We start from the raw sequence: 19,313 nt of genomic DNA on the forward strand, positions 1-19,313 counted from the left end.
TCAAGGGGAGGGGGCACTTGCCAACCCCCTGTCGGTTGGGTCTTGGGTAATTTGCTGTCTTTGACACTGTGATCATAAATCCTGTCATCTCTTCTGTCCCCTCCTCTCCTTTCTTCTTCTGTCTTCTTTTTTCAAAATCTCGAGAAGTTCGTGGCATCTAAACTCTTGGAAGTTACATCTCTTCAAGGGATTCTGGAGCTTTGGAAGTGCAGTTGGTGCAAAAATTGAGGGCAAGACATGTCTGCTACATTAGTGAGGTGATTTGCGTTGCAGGGCCTCATGTTCATTCCATAATTTGCCACCAGTGCCATAAAAAAGCTCAGCACTTTCCAGTCCCAAGGATGGGGTGCTTGGGTACATCTTTCATGACTGTCACCAGTTTAAGGCCATAGATGCTGCCAATTGTTTCATATTGAGGGCAGTGGTGTGATTGTTCCTATTGAGGTCCTGGTCCCTGCAAGAAATGGTCTTTTTTTGGAAGGGAGTATCTCTATCTTAGCTGCATTTAGATTGGTTTCATTCATGGCAGTCTCAGCCACAGGGGAAATTCAACATGAGATGATGTCTGCAGCCCCCTAGGACAGTGCTATATAACATGCTCAAGACTCCCGGCAAATAGTCTGAATTGATAAAAATGGAAAGTTCTTTCATGTCCTAAGTAGTATTACCTGTCAGAGGAAAAGTGCCCTTCTACTGCTGTCACCTTCACCTGACCACTAGACCATGTTAAACTGGGACATATCTATGCCAGAAGATTAACCAGGTGGCTTGGCTGCAATTGGAGTGAGGCAGAGTAAAAAAGGGAGAGGGACAGAGCAAGTGCATGTAGAAGGAATTTTTAGAGAAGATGCTGGAGAGCAGAGCTAATGCTTGGCGCTGAGCAGAAAAGTTGTTGAAGAAGTGGGACAAATAAGGGGAGAGAGCAGCAGGAGTGAACAGCAGTGCTGGGAAGCAGGATACCCACTGAGCAGTTCCTTTGCTTGCTGGGGAATGTGTGGGACTTTAATGTATGTTTTCCTAGCTGGTGTTTGCAATGATTCCCCAGGGCTCAGTGCTGAAACAGGTTTTCATTCTGATTTCTCTTTCTCCCTTAAGCATGTAGCCGTGCAGTGTGCAGCTGGTTGTGAGAGCGTGTGCATGGCTGCTCAGGTCACACTGAGTCCCAGCACACATGGGTTATCATGCTCCTCTGAATCCCTTGTGAGGGTTGCTGTGCAGCACTGCAACAGTAACTATTGACAGATGCGTTTGTTAATAGGCTTTGGCTTTATTATACCTGATAGCTTATACACACCTGGCTTCAACATAATTCACTCTGCAAACAGCATCCCTTTTTATTCTGATAAACAAAAAGAGACATGGTGATGTCACACAGTGGTCCTTTTTGGAGAGATAGCATCCCAGCTGGGAACAAAATGTGGTGAAAGGTAGTGTGGCTCTTCTCTCTGAGTCTATCTTCCTGGGCCATGCACCAGTTGAGCCTGGTCACACTGGCACAAGCTCTCCGGGTGGACCACAAACCAGATTACATGATAAGTTGTGGGACTGGGTGGACAAGACCTGCCAGCAGGGTGTGAGGGTGAGAAATGAGAAAGGGCAGACCCAGTTTGCAACACTGGGAAACTTCATGGCTAAGTACACATGTAAGTATGTGTGCTCTCTCTCTCAATTGCTAATATTGCTTACAAGTGACAGACAAAAAAGAGACAGCTTGCCTACTGTGCGTGTGGATATATACATGCCACCTGGGGTGATTTTGTCCTTAGTAGGCTGTTTCTAGAAAAACCAATCTGCAAGAGCATTCCCACCTCTGCATCCTGTGTGATATCCACAGCCAGCTGGTAGAAATAGTGTGTTTGTTTGTCTTTTTTCTATTCCCATTCTCTCCCTGTCGTTATTTGAGATGGAAGGAGGTGAAGGCAGAAATGAGGCTGCGCATTGCTCTGTGCTCTTGTTCTGGCCCCACTGGCGGCATCCTGAGCCTGGTGATAAATGAGCTCAGTACCTGAGATCCTCCACAGAGGCTTCAGCAAATCAAATAAGGTGGCCAGTGTTTCACTGTCCTCTGTGCCTGCCTCTGCTTTAGAAACTTCACCGCAGCAGAGTTACGCTGGAGGACCACACCATACCCATGATCAGGAGGAGGTGGAGGGAAGAAGATGCCAGGGTAGCGTGGGAGAAGAACAAAAAAGGCATTAGTAGGAGACTGGAGCAAGAATTTAAAAATGAGTTCCTGCTGGACTGATGCATGCAGCTCTGCACAAAGCTGCTGCTGGCAGCTGGGGAAGCAAAGGATGCTTGGGGAGGGAGAGGTAGAGCCAGACCTTGGCTCTAATTTTGCTGTCTGCTGGACCTGTACTCATTGCTACAAGCCCACAGTAGCTGTGCACTCACAAGGTGAGCAGCCAGCTGGAGCCAGGCCATTGCATTGGTGTCACACCTTCTAAACTGTGCTGAACTCCATTCTGTTTTCTCTGTCCCTCTGCCTTCCCAAAACTTTTCTCCTATGGTGCAAGAGGAATTATGTCCAGCATAATTGGAATAATTATGAATTATTGAATAATGTCCAGCCTTGCCTATTGCCTACTGATAGAAGTTTAACCTAGAAGCAGGACAGTTGTGATCCACGGGACATAGGTGCTGTTCTTTTCTGATGTATAGACAAACAGAGGTGGTAGCCAATATTTATTTGCTTAAAGCCACGTGCCCCTGTGGATAGGTTTGACAGGGGCATCAGGAGTTTTGCAGTCTGGACTGGAAGCTGGTTTCTTGTCCTGGCTTAGGTGATGTGGGAGAATCCATAATTTCACATTGTTCCCAGAGGCTTTAGATACCCAAATTCCACACAGATCCCAGCTGAGGTGGAATTTGCACTGTCTGGACCTCACCTTCAGGCTTCTCTTCGATTCTCCATTTTGTTTCTCTTCTAAAGGTTATGTCTAGACAATGGAAATGGCTCCTGACCCCCTCCTATTTGCTGGCTGCCTTCCCATCACCCAAGCTCTGAGACAGCCTGTGAGGAGGAGCTGCCACCAGCACCCTGATCAAGCTGTACTTCCACAAAAAGCCTCATGCCAGGAGCCATGCCACCCCCAGCCCCCTGCTTCTGGCTTGTGCCTCCTCCTCTCCTTTCCAATAAATGGTGGTCTGGTGCTAATGATCCTCAGTGACATTACTGCCACCTGGATCTGGTTCCACTCTTGGCAGAAAAGTGATGCTGCAGACTGGCAGATGGAAGGGCTGAGTGATGCTGGTAGGCATGCCAGTCGGACCTGCACCCAGCTTGCATGCATCCATGCATGCAGATGGAGTGGTGTTTATGCAAAGGGAACCTGACAGCACACCAGTGCCAAGCGTGCTTTATTCCTAGAGTTACTGCCCTCATCCTGCCCATGGGGGGCTGCTCTCTGGGAGGCACAGGAATAGGAGAAGGCACTGGAGGCACAGAGGTCGCCAGTTCCTCAAGCAAGTTGCACCCTGATCCTTTTAAGGCAGCACATCTATTTGTTTACTGTGAAAACAGCATACAGCCACAGCTCTGCAAGGGACCCTGCACAGTACCATGGAGGGGTCTGGCCCAGCCCTGCCCTTTGTGTGGGAGCTCCATGCAACCTGTGGGTAGATCTGCTCAGTTGAGGAGGTGGGTCGTGGCCATGTTGGAAAAGAATGGGGCTCTGGCACTGGCAACCATAGCTTCTCAGCTGGAATTCAGAGTTGTGTATGCTAGGGTAGGAGGTGAGCAGAGGGGTTGCATGTGCTTGTTTTGCTCGGGTGCTCTGCCCACATCCCTCCTTTGCCTCACCTTTCTGCTGGCCTCTGCTCCTGCCATACCCTCAGTTTGTGCTCTTGCCCCACAATTTCCACACTGATGGATTTGCTGCAAACCTTCCCCCTGCATCCTTGTTTCAGTTCTGCAACTGCAGAATTCATGATGATCACTGAGCTATCAGGAGAATTTTCTTTGCAGTGAAACTTGTCAGCCTAGAGAATGTATCAAGGTGAGTTTGGTGTCTGGGACAGTGAACGTGGGGCCATAGAAACCTCTGTCAAAGGCCTTATTGCCAGGAACAGCATCCCCAATAACATATCAGGACCAAACCTTGCCACAGGGATCCAGACACTGCACAGCAACAGGCAGGAGGTTGTATCTTTACAGTATAATCCTTGTTCTTGTCCTTCCCCTGCCAAGCAAGCATGACTGTGGCAGTGAAGTTTCACTGACACGTAATTCATCATTTTTAGTGGTGGCGATTTTGACAACGATATTTTTCCCATCGTTTTCATGAAACTTCCCTGCTGCCTTAGTGTATGAAACTGTTCAGCTGATATGATTCAGATAGTATGGTTCACATCCTCAGTGGGCTTTAGAGAAAAAGGGAGCCAAGGGGTGACTGCAGAGGATCACTAACTTAAGCAAGGCACCTTGCCCTGGTCTGAAGAGGCAGTAATGGCTAGGCTTCAAGAGCAGATCCCATGAAAGGGTGCTGAGGAAGCATGGCAGCAGGTAAGTTCCACCAAGGCACCAAATGAAATGCTACAGGATATAGATGGTAAATGAATTCTGCAGCAGTGATTGTGAACTCTAGGGTATCTTGGCAAAATGCCATGCTGCAATGAGCACAGGGCTTTGGTGCACTGATGCGGGTGAATCAGGTTTATTTCTCCCATCTTGGAGCCATTGGTCTTGACATGGAGTTGCTCCAGGTGCACATTTCAGGTTGGACCCCTAATAAGGAGGACCTGACAGTTTTCCTTCAGTGAAAGCTCAGGGTCTTGATCACTGTTCTGTGATAGGGAATTTTTAGCCAACTCTGCATGATGATCTCACTGACAAACCAGGCATACTTGCCTATATAGGAAGGGAAAAAGCAAGGTGTTAGATAGTGAATAGGATCTCTCTGGTTTCTAATTTCAGGGTTTTCTTGACATTGTGGGTTCTCTTTTCATGCAGCTGGCTCAGCGAAACAGCATCCAAACCTTCATTCCTGTACAGAAAATGGAGAAAGGCCTGTTGCTGGAGCACATCCTGCCCAACCTGAAAGTGCCTCAGAGCTACGAAGTTCGCTTGACACCTATCACCAGCTTTGGGGCTGGCGATATGGCTGCCCGCATCATCCGGTACATGGAACGTAGGTGTCTCCTCCTCAGTCCTGGCTATGAGAGCAGGTCTCAGCCACCTTGGGTGCATCTCTCAGCTGCATACAATTTTGGTGGCATGGTATTATTTAATTTGGCCACTTTTTGGCTGCTACCATCAGTGCAGAGCATGAGATAGAGACCTACACAGCTCCAGCACACACTCTCCTCTGTATGGGAGCTCAAAACCCTAATCCTTAGTCAGGCCGTGCTGCAGTCACCTGTGGTTCAATGACTTATTTTAGAAGACAGCCAGTGAATTCTGCATTTTAGCCACATGCCCATAAATGCAAGAGGATTTCAAGAGACTTCATTCTTTCCAGAGCTGAATGCACAGTTCCTTTACCAACCAGCCATAATAAACCTGTAGCTCTGTCCAACACCCTGAATCCCAGAACATCCCATTGACAGACATAGACCATGCTTCTTTTTCCAGCATCCAAACAGCTCCCAGCTCATCCATTCTTATCACCTTATGATTCCATTACTCCCCTCAGCAGTTTGGACCCTGTATTTTAGCATAAAGTACAGAGCTCCTTCCTCCTGTGTTTGCATGATTTCAGACAACTTTCTCGACCTGGAAAGTGACACTGATGCTCTTCTTAGATACCAAGCTTTATCTCCTAGTGAGTGCTTCAAGAAAGAAACTGCTCAGGAGGCCCAAAGGGACTCCCTGTGCAGTTCCAGGATCACCCACTATTAAGATCTGTTGGTGTTTGGATCAGTGAATCAGCAGCTTGTTCTATCACCAAGGCAAACACTGAGCAGTGCTGTTTTGCAGCAATGCTGCTAGGAGACTTGTACAACTCTGACCTTTCTTGATGTGCTTGTTTTATTTTCAGACTTTGATTATGATTTGTGATTTGGTGGAGCACTAGCTGTTCTGACGTGTTGTTTTTCTATTTCCTTTTCCAGCAATCAACTATCCCAGCCCAACAGGTAAGCAACAAGACCTTTGTATTTATGTTTTGATTGTAATGCATGTAAGTCAAGTGCTCCAGGAGATCAAGCAAGCTGAAAAACAGCACTAACTTAACAAAACATTCTTCCCAAAAGAGCTTGAAATTGCATAGACTCATAATGATTTCATTAAGTAATGCCATTTTTTGTACCTTGAGTTATCAGCAGGGGGTATATGCCAATATGTGCCTCCCACTTACATCCAATATCTCTGACTGAGTAGGTTGATACAGAGTCTACCTTCCCCCTGTTAGCACTTTTTGTTAGATGCACAGTTAACTAACAACTAGCAGATTATTAAATGTTCTCCAAAATATCTCTATTTAAGGAGTGTATAACCCCCATATTCTTTTTGACACCTCTGCAGGCTGGTGTGGAGCAGTCTCTAGCTCTGATATGGTTCCTCTTGCAAGCTCCACAAGCACAGTTCCTTTCTTCTTTCCCTCTGGTGTCATCACTGTTTGCTTTCTCATCTATCTTCCAATCATTCCTGCTGATGTATCTTAATATTTAGATGCAGGCCCATCATTTCTAAGTACCCAGAGTTCCCACTGATTTTGAGATCACAATCATCACAAAAAGATTAAAAATATTAATAATAATCCCAGAATGGTGTTCTTTATCAAGAACACAACGATGTCCATTTAGCATAAAATGGGATTTCTAGCATACTAATCTCCCAGACATGAAACAAAGTCCCTTTGCTTTGGTTGTTGGATATGAGCCCAGGCAAAGCTCTTGGGCAGAGGTGGGCAAACTGGTTGCTGGTGGTACACGGAGAGCAGGCTGGTTCCATTTAGGTGTTTCTTTTTTTTCCTGTTTTCAACTAATGAGTAAAAATCAAAAAAAGCTGAAACAGTACTCAGTCATCTTAGATGTCACTCTTCATGTGGGCAGGCAAATGTTTCTGCTGCCCTGCAGGATACCAGTGGGATGGAGCTGCTAGGACTGGGCAACAAGCAGGAAGCAGAGAGCATGGGATTATCTTGTGAAGGCAGCCGTCAAGCATTCGGTTGTGCAGATTCACAGTCCAAGGATGATTAGGTTCATCACACTCTTCCCGATAACAGGAAATTCTCAGGGAGTCAGCAGAATTTTGTAGTTGTAACTCCTGATTCCTTCTTCTTTCCTCTTCTCCGCTTTTTGATCCTCTTTAAGCATCCTCCAAAGAGGACTCACTGGTCCATTGGGCTGATTTCCACCAGGAAACACTGAACATATTGCCAGGGACCTGCACCGGGATGTGTCCCTCCCTTGCTGGAGTAGGTGAGCATTCTGGCTTACAAGGGAAAGTGACAAAATCTGTCCTTTTGCCACTTGCTTTTACACCACACGTATCTCTGGTAATGACAGAGCAACTTTACTCTTAATTATGTCAGTCTCCTCAGAGTCTTTGTAAGCTGAGCCTTCAGACTGCTCACCTGGGATTGCTTTGGCAGCTTGACTGAGACCAGAATGAAATTTGCCTATATCAGAGAACTCGGCCACGCTTTTATTTCTGTGCAGTAAACCCAGCACTTAAGAGTTCTCCTTGTTATGATTCATCCAGACTGTGCTGAAAATTGGAACTGCTGAGCCAGCCATCAGGGTCCTGCCTCTTGAGTTCACGCCTTCAGATTGACTGCCTTATAACTTCAGCCACTACTCTTGCTTTCAGAGATCTCCCTTCCTTTCAGACCTGCTGCCATTACAAATATGAGCCCATTGCAAAAGTGAGCCCAAAGCCTCATAGCTCTCTCTCCGAGCCACAACTTGCTTCTGAGCCTCAGTTCAGCAGCGTGGAAATCTCTACTCCTACCTCTTTTTAGCCCCACTTCCCTTGCTACTACCACCTCCAGAAAAAAAAAAGTGTTGTGATTGCAAAGGTATCCTCACGCTAGACTGCCCAGCCAAATTCTGGGAGCAAACATTGAGAGCTCTCAAGTGAAAGGCAAAGATTGGATGATTAATGCCTCTGGCAGCCTGATCCAAGGGCATGCACAATGGTGATTAATTTACAAACTGTGAGAGTCACTTAATACAATTATTTCTTCATGCATTTTCTCTCTCAGCCTAATAAGATGTTAATGACATTGGGGCAGGCATGCATGTGCCGTGGTTACTGAGCCAGGTGCTGAGATTATAAGGCGAAAGGAAACTGAAAGCACAGGGAGTGAACAAAAGATATTGAATATTTCACTTATTTAGAAATTAGCAGTAAGACTGACTCTTAAAAATCAGTTAATCTTATTCTAGGTACTAGAATTTATCTTAAAAAGCTGTCTTTGAGTAATATTGATTCTAAGGTATAATTTTAAGTATCTCCTAAGACAACTGACCATTTTAATGTCATGACTAAAGTCCAGGGGAATCTGTTCTGTCCTTCTTACTTTCACCCTGCGATTTCATTTGGATATGACCTTCACTTTCCAACCCAAACCCTGCAGTGCTGCCCCTAAAACTTCCACATCTTATCCACCACGTTGTCAACGGTTTACGGGCAGGTTCGGCCCGGTTCCGTGACGATTGGTGCGGGGGACCCACGGACCCACGCCCCAGGAAAGGGGAAGGGGGAAAGGGAGAAGGGAAAAGGGAGATGGGCCTAGGAACAAAACAGCGGCAACGATCTGAGGAGGAAAGCTAATTTACTAAATAAGATATCAGAAAGCAAAATAACACAATATAATACAATATAATTGGAATTAAATCTAATAAATCAAATAAAATGAGCAAGAGAGAGTGTCCGATAAACCGAAGGCCTTACGCTAACGCTGAAGGCGGACGGCAGCGAGCACCCACTGCTGAGTCGATCCCAAAGGAAAGAGAGTGTCCCGTGACCGCAGACAGTTTTTATCTTTCCCTCTGAGCGTAAACACGTAAGAACGCAAAGCATCGCAAAGTCCTCTGGGGAATGGAGTTCTTCTTCTCTTCTGAGACAGGTATACCTGGAACTATCGATGATCCACAGAGCTGGAGCATTAACTCTTTAACTCTAAATGCACTACATGATGTTATGATGTGGAATACCAGTACCAAAAATCATAAAACCATGACACACGTGTGGTTTGGTTTCTCTGGTTCTAGCAGATGTAGCCTTGCAGCCTTGGTGATAAGGAAATTTAAAAACATATGAGATTGCTATTTTATTTTCTCACTTGTCCAATGTGTCTTGCCCCTCCAGAGCAGGAACATTATTCCTTGTGTGTCTGCAATCTGAATGGGATGGAGCTAAAATGTTTTGGTATTGTGGACATGTACGGTGGGTGGTGATCAGTTCCAGTTGCTGGTTGTTATAGATGAACCTGGCTCATTACTTACCATCCAGTGCTTGTGCGTCTTGTCTCTCTTAATGCCTCATAACACAGAGGGATCTGATCTTGATGACCCAGCATGAACATGAGGGAATGGGTTGTAATCCCAGTGTAGAACTGGATTTCTCAAATCTGTGCCCATCCCTCAGGCACGTGTGTAATGCAGAGCTCAAAGTAGGTGACATGATGGAAGAGGTGATTGGGCCATATTATCCCAGTGTCATAGATGGAGATATTAGAGCAGATGGTGCTCCAATATGACACAACAAGCTAGTATATTGTAAAGCTTTCTCCCATTACTGATTAGAGATGCTTTAGAAAATGATGGAAGATTTTGTTACGTGTTTCTTAAATCCCAGAGTACTTTGAGGTCACAATCCAGTTCGCATTGTCTTCATCTTTTACGTGGGGGAAGTGATCTCCAGTGACAGGCTGTGGGTCACACCATGGATCTGTAACAGAGTTGAGGCTTGGATTGTGGTCCCTTGTGCTCCAAGTCAGTTTCAGCTGTCACAGCACAGCTAAATGACGAAGGCAATTTTATTTGAATGTGCTTCCATCTGCTATTTGCCCATAGACTGCAGCTAGGATCATCTTATTATTTTTTGTATGCATTCATTTGGCAGCTAGAATTTCAGGGCCAGGGATGGCTTACCCCTGAGGACTTGAAATGAAAACCTCTATTATGTTTCTTGAGAAGGTGAAGCAACAAGAAATGCTAATAGGCACGGCTGAGGGTCTCTCCTCTGGGACTGCAGGGAGGTGTCTATAACCAGGAGCAAACATCTCTGCACTTCGAGCTGCTGCCACTGCAAACCCTGCCAAGGAAATCTGTTTGGTGAAGACAGCGCTAACTCCAGCCTTTGAGGAACCAGCTCCCCTGCTACTTCCACCTCGCCTCTAACAATCCAGAGAACAACTTCTGTGTTCAATATTTAAAGCTGCTGTTTAATTTTTCATCAGGAAGGTTCCTTTGCTCCACAGTGCTGAACCAGGATCCCAGGCAGATGGTGCAAGTCTGAAATAAGGTTTGCTTCACACCGCCAAGGTCAGCAGTGAGATCGCTGCCTGTGGCCTCTGAGACGCAGTGGGTCACTTAAAGGTTTGGTTTGCAGCTGGATCTGCCAGGTTTCTCTCAGTCAGCCTGATGATAATCACCCAGAGGTGACATGCTGGCTGTGTCCCAACTCTCTGAACATACCTGAGTTATTGTGGGCACCTCCACTTCCAGCTCAGAGGAGCAGCAGAGCTTCTCCCTTCCTGTGGTTTTCTTTAAACCAAACAACCAGCAGCCAGAACGCCAGGGTCCTGCTTCCAGCTTTGATGCTGCCTGCTGTGACCTTAGATGTGTCTGACTGTATTTTGGTGCATCTGATTCACCACGTGTAATGCAGGAGATGTATAAAGAGAAGTGTTGATGCTTCATGGAGGTATGATAAAGCCTTGTTCATTAGTTGTTGCAAAGTGCCTTGGGATCCCAAGTTAGGCAGAGGCAGCCTGCTGTAGACAAAATGGCACATCAAGTAGTGTTACATGTCAGCCTGACCCTGCTGTGCGGTGCCCAGGAACTTCCTCCAGTTTGTGCTCTCTGCTAGAAGCTCTGTCTTCTGGAAGCAACTGCACCACAGTGAGAGGAGAGGACAGAGGCAGGGCCCTTTTCTGACATGCAAAGACCCAGAAGGCTGCAGTGACCTGTGCCTTGTGCTGTAGCAGTACGAGCAGCCTCCTCATACAACCTTAAAGCTTTCAGGTCCTTTTCCAAGGGTGTGGGGGACTCCTCATGCAGCAATTTGTATGCCACCAGGACTGTGTCTCAGCTGTAAGCCAGGAATACTGTCCTCTTGTTTTGTATAGCTCCCTGTTTTCCCCTATCCCTGCACTGACCTCTCTGGTCTCCACCTGAGCTTGGGCTTTCTCCTCAGCCTCTGCCTTCTTTAGTTTCTGTGCCTTTTTCTTTGTGGATTTATTCCCTCTCAGTCAGTTGCCTGGCAGGACTTCGTGTTAGTTTTCAGCTTTGTTTTCTGTCTGATATTCCCAGTTAAGGGAATTTTGTGCTGGGGAAAAATGTTAGCTTTCTCCTCCAAAGGCACACAAGCACAGAAGAATCAGGGATACAAACCCTCCCTGTCCTGGTTAGTCCCTGTGATTGCGAAAGGATGGTCATAGTGGGTCCTGTTATGTGGGATAATGCCATTGCAAGAGAAAGCTTGTGTCTTCCATGTTTCAATGAGCAGCAGGTGACTTGTACAGCCACAAGCTACTCCTGTCAGCCAAAAGAGAAGAGAAGGACCCTGAGAGGCCTTTTTCTCTCTGTTTTTCTTTCCATCTCATGGTCCTGGGCCTGGCAGACCCCCTAACTGATGTTATTACCCAGCTTCAGACCCTACAGATGTCTGCCCCATCTGCTCCCTCTCTTGCCTCCTCCTTGAGCTCCCTGTGCCCAGCCTTGCACTATGTAGTAGTGACTAATTTGGATTAGGATGCTAATTAGAAATGAGCAGATTCAGTGGAAAGCACTTAGGCAGGGTTAATCAGCAGTTAAGTGACCAACCCAGTCAAACTCCCTATGGCTGTTCTCAACTCACAGAAGCAGTGTTTCCTGCTGAGCTAAAAGAAAAGCCAGCTGCCCTTCTCCATAAACCAAACCCTTGGCTTGCAGCATAATGTCCAGCCATTCTGTGGGTGATGGAGGAGGCTACATCCTTTTTCCTGACTGCTTCGGTGAAGAAAGCACATAAGAATGGGGAATAACAGCACAGAACCCCCACGTCCCTGCTGCACGGGGCTGCAGGCTATTGCTGTCTGTCTGTATGGCAGACAGCAGTTTCCCTTCCCAAATGGGAGGGGATGGTGCAGGCTATAGTGGGAAGATAGGTGCAGCATCTCAAAGACAAAATGCTGTTAGCTTATTACATAATCATTGAGGTTGGAGAAGACCCATCCCCACCATGCCTACTGACCATGTCCCTCAGTGCCACATCCACACAGTTCTTGAATGCTTCCAGGGACAGTGACTGCACCACCTCCCTGAACAGCCTGTTCCAACACCTCACCGCTCTTCAGAAGAATAAGGTTCTACTAATACCCAGCTTGAACCTCCCCTGGTACCATGCAGGAGCCCAGGTAGACCCTCAGGCTGCTCTTATCTGTCCATGATATCAGGTACTGTGCTTGGGGGTAAACCAGAGATAACTGAGTCATGCTTCATCGCGCCATGGATGAGTTTCTAACACATTCCGAAACCTTAGCAAGAACATGTTTTTCTCTTCTGTATGTACTTTCATGGATTTAATTACTTCATTGTTGAGTTCCATAGCACAACCCTTTGGCTCTAATGTAAAGGCAGAAGGTAAAGAAAGACCTCTTCTTGCTATGTCTTCACTACTTGAGAGCTTGAGATCCCACTCTCATTTTGTTCTCTGGCTTTGATTTCACCCCAGGGATCTTTTAAAAAAAAAAAGTAATTTTCATAGCGAGTCTTGGACTTGTTTTCTCTTTCTTTTCTGCCCATTCTTTCTCTTATCCAATTGTATCAGTAGTGAAAGGCTTTGGTTTTTTGGCTGAGGTACTACCCTTCACCACAAAGGTTCAACAAAAGACTATCTTAATTCTGGTCAAGTTTGATTTGCTCCATTCTCTGCAAGTTCATATTGGGCTATGTCTACACGCAAGATTTTTCACCCATCTGATATTGCTGTAGGCTGTGATTGTCCTGTGGTAGTAACATAAGCTCTTTTGCATGTGTAGTTGATTCTACATAAAAATCCTTTGCCAGTATAACGTATCTTGTTAGGAGAACCATTATAAGCTGCAATAGCAAATACATGTCTGAGCTGGTATAAATTGAATATGCTCTAGCTAAATGACAGATCTTATAGCACTGAGCTGACCTCTTCTCCACAGCTGATTTTTTCATGTGTGCCATAGTTTAATGTAATATATAGACCAAAGTGGGGTTCACCTGCTGGCACTTTCTTCTCTTTCCTGGGAAAATTATTCTATCAGGTTATTCTGGTTTAAAAGTCCTCATTACCTGCTTGCCTTCTGCACTCCTCTTTTTATCATCTTCAACATCATCTCTCTTAGACCTGCCAGCAGAATCTTTCTTTAGTCCTGTTAGGTGTATTCAATTTTGTCAGATAATTGCATCCATCAGCCTGGATTAACCCTTCTTTAATCATAGCCATCTTGGAAATATTCCTTTTCAGCCTCCTCCTGATGCTGGGGGCTGTCCACCTGTGCTGCATACCCTCCCCAAGCAGCAAGGCATCCCAGGAGGAGATCTAAAGAGTGGCATTCCCTGTCCTTCCCTGCAGATAACACCTGTCGCTTTGAGGATGAGAAGATCTGTGGCTTCGTGCAAGACAAGATGGACAACTTTGACTGGACGCGGCAGAACGCCCTGACCCAGAACCCCAAGCGTACGGTCAACACAGGGCCACCCACGGACATCAGTGGTACACCAGAGGGTAGGCACACTTCTGGGTTTCTTGTGGCTCAGTTTTGGAGGTGAGATGCAAGCCACAAGGCGTCAAGGTGCTGCAGCTGTGTGAGATGGTGGAGCATTGATCTGCTTCCTGTACGCACGCTTCTCCTCCGTGCAGGGTGCAGGGAGCGAGCAGTTAATTTGCATGTTACTGATTGGCATTAAACACACAATTAAAACACCCACGACTGTGTTTAAGGGAATAGTGTGAGCATTCGTTCTTGTTACCAGCTAATTGCCTGCTGCCTAATGTCCTTGCCCCATTTGATGCTTATTATGAAGTCAAAAAAGGGATAAACAAGTAAGAGAACATCTCCGACACCTGGAAATTTCCCTGCTGGGTTTAACCAGCTGCTTCCTCAAAGAAAATCTCTGTGGGGTGACTAGATCTCCTCTGTACCAAGCAGCAGCAGGAGGGATGAGGCTAGGGGACTGACTCTGGGGGCCCCAAGCCTGACTTGAGGATGCTGGTGTTGTATATTTCTCCTCCTAGCTGTACATAGGGCACCCACACCAGATTTAGCTGGATATTACTTTCCCCTTTCTCTAACGAGGAAAGTAAATTCATATGCAAGCAGAACTCTGAACTCAGAAAAAAAAAAAAAAAAAAAGGGGAAATACCCAATGGCCAGCTATGGCAGTGGCTTTTCCAATTATTGTTCAGTACACCAGCCAGACCTAGCGCTTAAAACGATGTCAACAGGTTAAAAATGTCTTCTTCCTTGGGTTGTTAGCATGTAGTTGGTATTGTTCTCTTTAGATCAAAACAACATTGCTTAGGCCAGATACACTGAATCCTTTCTGCAAATCCTCTTTCTGCATATGTTTCTGGATGGGATCCTATGGGATAAGAAGAGCAAGACCATGACTCTTGGAAGGGGAGGAGTCTCCCAGCCTTCTGCATCCTATTTCCCCTCCTGCAGGGTGGGAGATGCAGTGCCTTTCCCCACCTTTTTCTCTCCTTGTGTAGGTTATTATATGTTCATCGAGGCCTCTCGGCCCCGGGTGACAGGTGACAAAGCCCGGCTGATCAGCCCACTGTACAACATCACGGCCAAGTACTACTGTGTCTCCTTCTACTACCACATGTATGGCAAGCACATTGGTGAGTACCATCTGGGGACAGGTAACCCTGGTCTAGTGCAGGGTGTAGGGGAAGACCTCCAGTCTCAGTTTCCCAGCTATGACTGCAGCCAGCAACTTGAGTGGCTGAGTCTCACTCCAGTACTCAAAGTGCTGGCATGGTTCTCAGAGATCTGTCCTGTGCACCCAGCATGTTGTGAGGCTGTCCTTGTAACAGTATCTTGAAGTCAACCATCACTCCTTGCCATGTGTCCTCTAGCACAGGGCTCCTTACCCTCCACAAGAAAAAACACTGTGGCCATGTTCATGTTTCTCCTTGTCGTGACCACAGCCACCTTGCTCCAGCTAGTGTGACATCAAAGGGGAGATGGAAGTACTTTGTGGAACTCTGGTGGGTACAGCTACTTTGGAGTGTTCCAGATGTGTGTGCCAGGGCAGAGCTGTGACAAGGGGCTCTCAGCCCTGCCTGACTCCCTCCTCTCCAACCATACTCGTACTGGTACAGTGAGTGCCACAGCAGCGCCTGGCGCACTAATGAGTTTCCATATCCAGTCAAGGAGCAATTGCTAATTCGTCACCTCTTGATTATAATTTCATTAATTTGAATAATAGATGCACTCTTTCCACAGCACGCTAGGTTATTAATCACCTGCTGGACTGGAGCCTGACTGAAAAAGCAGGGCCCAGGCAGGAATGTGTCCGCCCTTCAATAAACGGGGTTAATTAACAGCTCTCTGCCTCAGTACTGTTGATGTCATTGAAAGGAAACATACTCCTGATTCCAACCACCACATCTCTGTGCATATGTGGCACAGCGGAGAGGTTAAGCTGAAAGACTTGAGACCTTTTCTTAGTGGGGGCTAGTCTGAAAGCCTGACCCCATGAACGCTGGTTGGAGTAGCTGGGCAGCAGTTCACTGAGCAGGTCTCCTCTGACTCAAGTTTGCTGTCTGCACTGAGTCCTGCTAGGTCAGAAGTGTTTCCATGCACCTGTATTTCTCTTGCAGATGAGCTGCTCTGTGTTGTCTTCACACTAGCAGCAGCAGAAAACTGTAGGTACACGTTGACACCAGGTTTTCCCAGGATTGCTGGGCTTGCTTAGCTGACAGAGTCCAGCCGTTAATGCTGGCTGGCAAATTCCCTTCTTCTCAGCCAATTTCCACTGTGGTCAGTTGGCTTTCCTGCCTAATGTCCATAAGCCTTTTCCTGGCGTTTTTGAAAGGGATTTGATCTTTTATGATTGCAGTTGAGGGTGGCACAGATCAACAGGGAAAAGTGCGAGACTGACAGGGGAAAAAAATGTGAAAGGAGGAACACAAAGCAACCTTTTCTTTCTTTGTTTCCTTTAAGAATACAGCTGTGTCCTGTTTCCAATTTCATTTCACCAGGAAAGTAAAAGCCCCTTAGCTTTTGCTCTGTATTGGAAGACAGCTGTTTGACAGCACTCCTGTGGTTTCTCAAGAGGTGGTGTGGATTGGATGTGCTGAGGGATCAATTCCTTACAGATTTTTGGCTTTTTGTATTTTAACTCTTTATTCATTTGCTTCACCTATGAATTACCCAGAGCAAAAGATACAGTTAAGCCAAAGACCTAGGAAAACCACTAAGTGTCATTTTATGTTCATCAGCATCAGGTGCCTTTTATAATGATTGTTTGTCATCCTCAGTGGCATTGTTCCTACCTGCTTCCCATTTCCCCTTGTTGCATAAAGGGGCTGTTTCATTTTTGTGAGGTAAACTGGCTCTTTCATACCATGAGATGATTTTCCAGGATGGCTAAGGCTGAGCTGAGAGTGAATAAATTACTTAAAAATTAGACTGAATAGATAGAGTCAGAGAAAGAGAGAAAAAGAAATGAGAAGTTCTTTTCTCTTGGGCTTTGAAGATGTGGATTGGTCTAGGAATCCCACAGTATATCCATCTGCAGTTTGATATTTAGTCCCTCATATCTGCTCTCTGTTCTGTAGTTTCTTTCAGGGCTAGTCATGATATTCTGTAATTATTTTGAGTTCTTTTTGATATTTTTGAGCAGTGTGATGTCCTTGCTGGCTGAAGTCCCCTGATAGTCCTGTGTAGAACTAGCAGCCTGCCTGATGGCAGAGCAAGCTTCTTCAGCTTGTGGTCTCGTTCCTCTTTAGTTCCCACTTGAATAAGAGGGGAATTCTCAAATACAGGCCTCCTTGCTAGGACTCCTCTTGACAAATGAAGAGACAGACCCTGGTGTCCTAACTGTATCGCATATATGACAATATTGAAGGTAAACATGAGTGCCTACCATCCTGTACCATGTCAACATCACTTCCCATATAGCCACCTGTCCCCAGTACCTATGAGCACAGCTCTTACCCTGGCTCACCTAGCGTCACTCCAGTCCTATCAAGCCAGCACTACTGAGCCAGTCATAGCATATCAAATGGCTCCTGCTGGCAAAGTGCCAGCAAGAGGATATCTCTGAGCCTCTCCTAGAATCTCCAGCTCCATCGTGGAGCCAACAGAAGCTCTGTCACTATGAAAGGAAGCCATATAAAACCCCGACATTTATTTATTTTTTTAATAACCCTTTTATTACCTTTTCCCCTCTCTACAGAACTTGAAAGCTGGTTTACTCTTACAATTTGACTATAAAATATCCATAGCCATCCAGGCAAATCTTCCCTGGGAGAGTTCCCAGACACTACTCGTTTATAATAGATATGACGAAAGAGAGAAACTGAATACAAATGGAGCATTTGTAGCCATGGTATAAAATATTCAGCAACTAGCAGAGCAGGATGATGTTGAATATCTCTCAGCTGATGAGAGAGCAGGGTGAAGGGGAGCTCCCTGGAGGCAGTTCCCATTCTTCTGGAGTTATTTGGTCATTGGTTTTTCTTCCTTTACCCCCCTCTGGAACGAGAGCTTATATTGCCCTACAATCCTGCTAGCCCAAACATAAAAAATCAGGAGGAGGAGTAAGAAAGAAATACAGTTTCCAGCAGACATTCAAGAACTAGAGTGTCTTGACTGTGGCAGACAGAGATACATCAAATGAGGGACTGCTTGCCTTATGCCCTCCTTCAGAAGAGGAACTAGCAATGGTGAGCAGAGACCTGTTATTGAGTGCATCTCCTTGTCAGGTTGGCCTGGTGAGTCAGTGTTCAACTGGGAGCAAATCCTCCAGGTCCCTGTTTCCACTGTCAGATTCCTTTTTCTCTCTTCCTGGAGGCTTCCTGGGAAGGGGATGCTGTGAGGGACCAGCTTGCTGGGGATGCCTATATGCAAGCAGTGACTCTGAATGTACCCAAATGGGTACTTTTTAGCCTCTTTCCAATTGCTGTCCAATTGGCTGCCTTGGCAAGTCCCTCTTCCAGAAGTCAGAGAACAGGCTTATTTTCTGTTGTGTGTCCAGCATCTATAAAAATCTTGGAGAATTAAAGGTATTATTGTTCCAGCTCAGTGCTGACAGAGACCTTATCTGATCACACCAGCTATGTCTGGCCTGTGTATAATCAGGATGGGAGACTTTCAGTGAAATAACAAACTACTGTGAGGAACCATGCTTGGTACTGTTTAGGAGGGATTCTAGATCTAAGTAAGTCAGTAGAATCAGTGAGCCTTGATCACGTGTACTGCTTGCCGGAGCATCCAAGCCCAAGAAACCCAAAAGCTGTTTTACCAAAGTTGGTTTATAAGGAGTCCGCTTATGCTGGTAGTGTCACCACCGGCATTCTCTTCCTGATCAGGAAACACAGACCAGGAAAGCTTGTCGTAACAAATTGCTGTTTTGCCTCTTCCACTCAAATTATGCAGTTGGTGCAAAGGTGTGTCTGAGACATTGTGGTGGATGATCACAGTAGAAGCCGATGTTCGCAGAGGTGCCGGAGTTGCATCTTGTCTCTGACAAGTGACAGAAGTAAGAACTGTTGGGTCATGCTGATTGGCAGGTACCAGCTGTGCCAATGTCAGAGTGATGTGAACCATGAAGAAGACCTTTGTGTAATATTCAATATCTTAGCGCCCTCTTTCCCACCCAAAACTTGTGGATATATGTGTTCTGTTGGTTCAGGTGCTACCGCATGCAGTTATGCAGCTGCCATCCTGGAGGTAGGTGCCTTGTATTGGAGATATGATGTTTGCTTTAGGTACAAATGTGTAGTTCATGTAATCCATGCCACTTTGACCAGTGTAATAATTCTGCACAACAGAGATTACATCACTGGATTGATTGAGGGGAGGCTGATTTTCCTAATGAGTGTGATTCACTTCCCTCTAGGCTTCTGAAAACAAGTTGCTGTTAGAGCTAAGTGAACAGTTTGTAATGGAAAAATGTATTCAGTTTATATATATATATAAAGATATATATATATATATCCTTTCTTT

General features: G+C 45.9%; 1 protein-coding gene across 1 annotated transcript in view; it reads left to right on the top strand.

Moving 5' to 3' along the window:
* MDGA1 (MAM domain containing glycosylphosphatidylinositol anchor 1) overlaps positions 1-19,313 on the top strand; it is a 124,360-nt gene that overhangs the window by 93,991 nt on the left and 11,056 nt on the right. Inside the window, exons 11-14 of the mRNA XM_065736267.1 lie at positions 4,952-5,129; positions 6,052-6,075; positions 13,703-13,855; positions 14,843-14,977. Coding sequence (XP_065592339.1) covers positions 4,952-5,129; positions 6,052-6,075; positions 13,703-13,855; positions 14,843-14,977 — 490 coding nt within the window. The remainder of the gene's footprint in view (positions 1-4,951; positions 5,130-6,051; positions 6,076-13,702; positions 13,856-14,842; positions 14,978-19,313) is intronic.

The sequence above is a fragment of the Cyrtonyx montezumae genome, unplaced genomic scaffold (assembly GCF_038088225.1).
Source record: "Cyrtonyx montezumae isolate F1298 unplaced genomic scaffold, pur_monq_1.0 scaffold_0, whole genome shotgun sequence".
Lineage (NCBI taxonomy): Eukaryota > Metazoa > Chordata > Aves > Galliformes > Odontophoridae > Cyrtonyx > Cyrtonyx montezumae.